At 42.7% G+C, this 6,844-nt stretch overlaps 1 protein-coding gene across 3 annotated transcripts in view; it reads left to right on the top strand.

The window, feature by feature from the left end:
- The window catches only part of LOC124123571 (Down syndrome cell adhesion molecule homolog), a 147,967-nt gene extending 146,113 nt beyond the window's left edge, over positions 1-1,854 (top strand). For 2 of the 3 annotated variants that reach the window (XM_046486772.2, XM_046486773.2), the window contains one exon: positions 65-1,854. In XM_046486772.2, coding sequence (XP_046342728.1) covers positions 65-920 — 856 coding nt within the window. In that variant the 3' untranslated portion in view covers positions 921-1,854. The remainder of the gene's footprint in view (positions 1-64) is intronic. The other variant, XM_048398304.1, reaches the window with a different exon arrangement.
- The last annotated feature ends 4,990 nt before the right edge of the window (positions 1,855-6,844 follow it).

Below are 6,844 nucleotides of genomic sequence, written 5' to 3' on the forward strand. Positions count from 1 at the left end.
GATCATACGAATCGAATAGATTTAATTGATGCCGCGTCTGAATTAAAATATTGTCTATTCACAGGGACACATATTCTGCAAACAGTGTGACTCTGGATGTACAGCATTTTCAGGAGTTAGTCCAACCATCATCGCGCTCAGATACCTCCCCATCTGGCCATCAGCAGTTGTGTACTAATCCAACCCTTGCCAATCCTTGTCAACAGTACATTATATCAGGAGATGAGAATGTTCCCAATTCACAGTGGGACCTTTCGGTCCTTCCATCCGAGGCAACTGAGACTACTGATGTTATCATAGAATCCTCTCAGAGTCCTCTTGTACGAGATTCCAATGATCCTTTGTTGGTGGGGGAACCAGCATATGGTTATAGACACGGCGACCTTGCACACCAGGGCGTGGAGGAAACAACACTTAAAGAGTATGACTCACTAGAATCCTCGGGAGAACATAGGAGAAAGGACACCTTAATTACAACTGCTATGGAAGGAGAATCCAATGCAGAAGATGCAATAAACACAACTCCGGAGCTTATTGAACATGTGGCACTTGCTGTGAAGGAAGGACCTATCGAAGATGGCGTATTGGTACCACAGCCACTTAATGTAACCAATATGACACCATTAGCAACCGATCGTTTACTGTCACAAAGCAATGTGGTAGAAGATAATGCCGCCTCATGTGATGTGCCGACCTATGTGAGCTCGGCCCGTTTACAGCTCCATGTGGGTGGTCCAACTGATAGCATGCCACAGAGAAATGCAGACACAGACATTGATGAGTTTATTGAGAATGCTCCTGATCCGGAGTCTGATGGGGCGAGTATACACTCTTCAGACCTGTTCACAGACAGCGGGGATGAAACTCAGGCACCACTGTTCATGTATGACCAGGACAAGAAAACAGCTGTGTTGTATTGATGTATACACTGGCTGTCCATGTATTGACGCGGTGTTGTATTGATGTATACACTGGCTGTCCATGTATTGACGCGGTGTTGTATTGATGTATACACTGGCTGTCCATGTATTATGCAGTGTTGTATTGATTCATACACCGACTGTCCATATATTGATGCAGTGTTGCAATGATGTTTACAGTGGCTGTCCATGTATTGATGCAGTGTTGCAATGATGCATTCACCGACTGTCCATATATTGATGCAGTGTTGTATTGATTTAAGCAATAACAGCTTTGTTGTGATCTCCTCTTGACATAACATATGACATTATTATGATTCACTGCCACGGTTTGGAGAACATTTGACACGAACAGAGGCTAAAAGAATCTGTCCAAATTATATATTTAGTCACATTACCAGTGGCAACCCAATCGCAGTGTTGATACATGTTTGCCAGAGAAACTCAACATCAACAATATTTCACACCTAGCGAATCCACTGTGACTGCCAGTGTTGTCCTCTATTGAGGCTTGCCGGCCAGGGTATACTGAATTACTTCCATTCTGAGCCATACTAGTTCCGGATACCATGACTGTATATATGTGTATATATATATATATATCCTTGCCAGTGGAATTTTGCTTTCACACAATGAATATCTGACTTCCGATATTAATGGAATAGTATGTGCAGTCGCAAGCATTTGCCCAGGCATGTTGGAGATCAGGCAGTTCCCCATGTTTGTTCATGATGTGAAAGTAATGTTTCCGAATATACATTATTTTGATTGTGAATCTGAATGTCCATTGTATGAACTATTTAGGCCACTTAGACGTTAGTCTCCTCATTGCCATATAATAATAACATATTTTCACTCCAGTGTTTAGTATTTGTTTTGTATTTGTAATGTTTTCACTTTATAATAAATGATTGCATATTATTTGATGACAGAAGAACTGTGTTGATGTCATGATACTCATATGAGTGTTGATACATGGTTGTGAAATACACATCAGTATATCTACATGCCATACAAGTGATCTATACCAAGACGACTTTCGATGGTCGTGAGTTATGGTTACATGAAATGGTTTATTTCCCATATCAAAGAGCACTTGTTTGCTCTCTGATGGTAGCTCGTGGGGACGAAGACAAAACTCAGGGTTGGTTTGTTGTTTTACGCTGCACTCAGCAATATTCCATCTATATGACGGCGGTCTGAAAATAAACGAGTCTGGTCCAGACAATCAAGTGATTCACATCATGAGCATCGATCCACGCAATTGGGATCGATGGCATGCTTCAACCGAGTCAGCGAGCCTGACCACCCGATCCCGTTAGTCGCCTCTTACGACAAGCATAGTCGCCTTTAACGGCAAGCATGGGTTGCTGAAGACCTATTCTAACCCGGATCTTCACAGGTCTCAAAACTCAGGGATGAAGTTTAAGAAGACAGCAACTATGTTTGCTGCTGCAGGTTGAAACAGGTCGAAAAGGTACACGATGATATAAATCACGTGACAGAACGCACATCGGGAAAGAGTGGCCAATATTCCATGGGCGGAGACTCGCTCTGTCACTAACACATTGACAGAAAGCCGGACGGCGATTCTTCTTCGTCGACGTAGGTGGTGAGGCGGTGTTCTTGGCCGACGTCACGACAAGCCGTACAAACCGTCTGCTTCTGTTGATGATTTGGGCCGTCTCCCTGACTGACCATGTCAGTCATGTTTTGTTGGTAGAGGAATAACACCATGTTGTGCACGGTCAGTGACCCACGTAAATGCATACGTAAGATGTGTCATGTATAGATAGTGCGTGGGATTAAGGGTCCAGTAATTAAAGGGGATACGCCGAATGTTTGATGTATACATTGATGTTTCGGTGCACTTTGAAAACAAATTGAAGGTTTTGCATACATGAGGTTTTAAAGAAACAATTTGAAGTGGTTTGAAGTGGTTTGACCCATATTAAGGAATGTCACTGAGTACGCTTTGGGACTATTTTTACAGACTGTTTGGGACTACTGTAAATTGATGTTACTCGGTAGATGCTGCGGAATCCATATTCCTAATGGATGACACTGGAAACTTAAATCAGGGTAAACAAGTTCATACTTGAGAAACTTGCCGATTTCGATGGAAAGTTTGAGGCGCAGAAATGGTAGACAGCATTGTAGTGCTGTGTGATGTCGCTTTAAAGAAACTCCTGTTGTTTGGTTCACGAAGATATAATACTTATATATATGCACAAATGGTAGACAGCCTTGTAGTCGTGAATGATATCGCTTTAAAGAAAGTCCGTCGTTTGGTTCACGAAGATATGATATTTATGTATACACATGCACAAAGGTTAAGCGCCACCCACCATATTTGTGAGCTGTTACTTTTTGCACTTAATGATGACTATTATAACGAGATGTACGATTGTTATAAGCCGTATATGTAAACCGACTACAGGCCGGCCAAGGAAGAGTGGCAATAGCTTCTTGGCGCAAATAAGCCAAAACTGCCCGAGATCTGTGTGGTCTAGCATTGTCGTCCATGTAAACAGGTCTTGTCTGAAAAGGATGGTTGTCAAAATGAGGGACTACCACTGGACGAAGAACGGCATCTTCGTATTGTTGGCCATTCAGGTTTCCACGAATTTTCACCAGCGGAAGTTTGCAGCCGAAGGAAACACAACCCCATATCATGACAGACCCCCCGCCACATGCTAAGGTCTTCTGGGTGTTCCTTGGTGCAAAACGTGTGTTACGTTGCCTCCAAACACGTATTCGACCATCAACAGTTCGTAGCAGCATTCGACACTCGTCAGACCAATGGATCCTTCTCCAGTTGGCCAAGTTCCATCGACTACGGGCACGACACCATATCAGACGAATCCGCATGTGCCTCTCAGTCAGTTGAAGACGTTTTACTGGTCTTCTGGCGTTATAACCAGCCGCTCTGAGGTGACGCCTGACGGTCATCGTCGAGAGTCTCTGATGGGTAATCCACTTCAGTCCTAAATCTGTTGAAGTGGCAAATGGATTTCGTCTGACTATCCTGAAAAGACGTCTATCCTCTCCGTTAGAGATCTTTCTTGGCCTACCAGACCTATGCCTGTCATTGACATCATTGGTTTGACCATGTTTGACAATCAAACGAGTGATAACACTGTGATGTCGACCCATTTGTCTTGCAATGGCCCTGCATGATATGCCAGCATTTTTCATGCCTATCACTTGCCAACTTTCAGCGTTTGTTAACTTTCTCCTCACAATGGCTGATTTTCAACCTCTATTGGAAGGGGAATCTCACACAGGAGCAAAATGCAACCACGTGTCGGAAACTTGAATTTCACTATTTATAGGGTAGGGGAACTGCAGCAACACGTAAATCACGCTTTCCTTGTGGTATATGGACACATTTGGGTTCATGAAACTATGGAAACCTAATTCAGTCATACATTATCATATTTCGTATTTCTACTTCCCAAACGTGAAATCAAGAGACTATGAATATGGTGGCGCTTAACTCCTGTGCATGTGTATATTATAAATATTATTTTGATTTATGATTTACATCTGTCACATTTTCTCTCATAGCAACATCACTGTCATGGACGTATGTCAAAAAAAGTTTCAAATTATTGATTCTGTGCAGTAAGCCTGTTTTTTATGTGTTTTCAATAAATACGTAATTTCCAGTTAATCAACACACGGACGGACAAGTCTTCAAAGGCGCTGCGGTGCAGAGTTGCGCCCCCACACATCCATATGTACAGTGCCTTGCCCCATATCAGCCAATTTCACACGCTCCGAAGCATTTAAGTAGAGTGTGCATCAGCTCATTTGGTCATTCGTCTGATCTATCATGTCAACTTTCATTGACAAAACCCATACCTGGTAACAGATGACGGATCGACACGCCCTAAAAGATGGGTGGTGCATCAACATTATCAACATCGGATGTGATCACCATTTGTATTGATACAGGCGAGGCAACAGTGGCGCATTGAAGACACCAGATGATTGAAAACAGCCAGAGGGAAATTGTTACTAATGTCAACCAAGGATTGATCTAACTGAGCTAGCGCTACCGGTTGCTTCTGGTCCTGTCGTAGGCTTCCGTCTATCTCATCCCAGACATGTTCTATAGGGGAGAGGGTCTGGAGAAACAGCCATCCATAGTAGTACAGCAACATCATGCTGTCTTAAAATGTCTGTTCCAATACTTGCAGCCCTTTGGTGGGCATTACCCTGCTGCATGTGACGTTACTTCCTTATTTTGCACAAAGAGTAGAACATGATATCTAACTATGTCGTCACAATGATGAGTTGGTTTTCTCCCATGAGTGAGTGAGGTTTTTTTTACTAGGCTAACCGACAGCCCCCCCCCCCCGACAACGCTGAGAAGCGCAAGCGTAGCTGAAACGTTCTCCTTGACGCCTAAAACCGTTTGCCCGACCACCAGGGCTATCCAGATGAAATATGGACTCATCTTCTGAACTAAGATGCATAATTGGGAAGCATAATTAGGCTTGTCGTTGTTGAAGGCCCTGCTCCCTCAACCTGTTGCATACGGCTTAGCAACAAACTGGTCCCAGGAATTGTCCGAGCTGTCAATGTGACAGTTACGTATCGATTCTGTAGATGCACCAACTAAATATGTCTTATTGACTTGACGTCACACATCCTTAAAGTCGAGAATATGTCTTCATGACAATGTGTTGAAAGTTGTATTATTTAATTTCAGTCACTTATATTGTGTCATTGTGTACCTACCGTGTCACACCCATGTGTAACCTACCCTGTCACACTCGTGTGTACCTACCCTTACACACTCATGTGTACCCACCCTGTCACACTCGTGTGTACCTACCGTGTCACACCCTTGTGTACCTACCCTGTCACAACCATGTGTACCTACCCTGTCACACTCATGTGTACCTACCCTGTCACACTCATTTGTATCAGGTGTTCTGGAAGTGTCCCACATCAGCACTACAGCTCCGCATGAAGTACATCTTCCCACGGAAGGTTTGTCGTTAGTTGGGAAACACGCGATGTCCACACCGAAGGCTAACGGATGTTGTATTCTGCTACGGCGATATCATAGGAAGTCTGTGGAATTAACAATGATATATTTACTAGCATCAAGATCGCACAGGATCCTTTCATGAAAAGTGGTATTTGTGATTCATTCACTATGTTATGTTGTTTTCAATTAAAATAGGTTTACTCTTTTGCTGATCAAGGTTATGTTTGCTTATGACAGGTCAATCAACATTGGCAAATAATATAATATTTAGGGGATTGTCAAATATGCTCAAACTGGTCCTATTTGAATTGGGAGGTTGACCAGGAGCATGCACTTTACCCAAGTCGCCAAAGCACAAAGTGCACGTTCGAAAGACGGGAAACACATTTCACGTTCGTCACGCGCATTGTTCTCACAGTTAGGGATTGTGCTTGTGTTGGCCGTAGCAGAGATGGCGATATACTGGTCCAAATAATCACAAACAGCTGTGGGGGGTGAGGCTGATGACGTTTATTTAAATATGGTAGGTACGCATGTACGTACGAACTTACTTCAGCCTGAAACAATGAAAATACAACATAAGCAAATATAACATAGCATCTAATAGATATATACAATCTGTTAAAGTTACTCTAAAATAGAGATATCACTTTCGTTAAAAAAATAGCACTTACTTTACATCATGTAGACCTGTACGTTTCTTTACAATACATCAATACACACTACATTTTGATGGGATAGCTTAGAAAGATCAACAGTTATATAACAGTTCGTATCTATATAAATATACACTTGCTGAACTAGGTACTAAGATAATACATGGTAACTGGTTCACGAAGGGCAGATGTATTATCAGGTGACGCTACCAGTGAGAAGGAACATAAGCGACCCACTGGCTGCTATATAAACACTCCCTAAG

This window comes from Haliotis rufescens, unplaced genomic scaffold (genome assembly GCF_023055435.1).
Source record: "Haliotis rufescens isolate VD_foot unplaced genomic scaffold, xgHalRufe1.0.p SCAF_18, whole genome shotgun sequence".
NCBI lineage: Eukaryota > Metazoa > Mollusca > Gastropoda > Lepetellida > Haliotidae > Haliotis > Haliotis rufescens.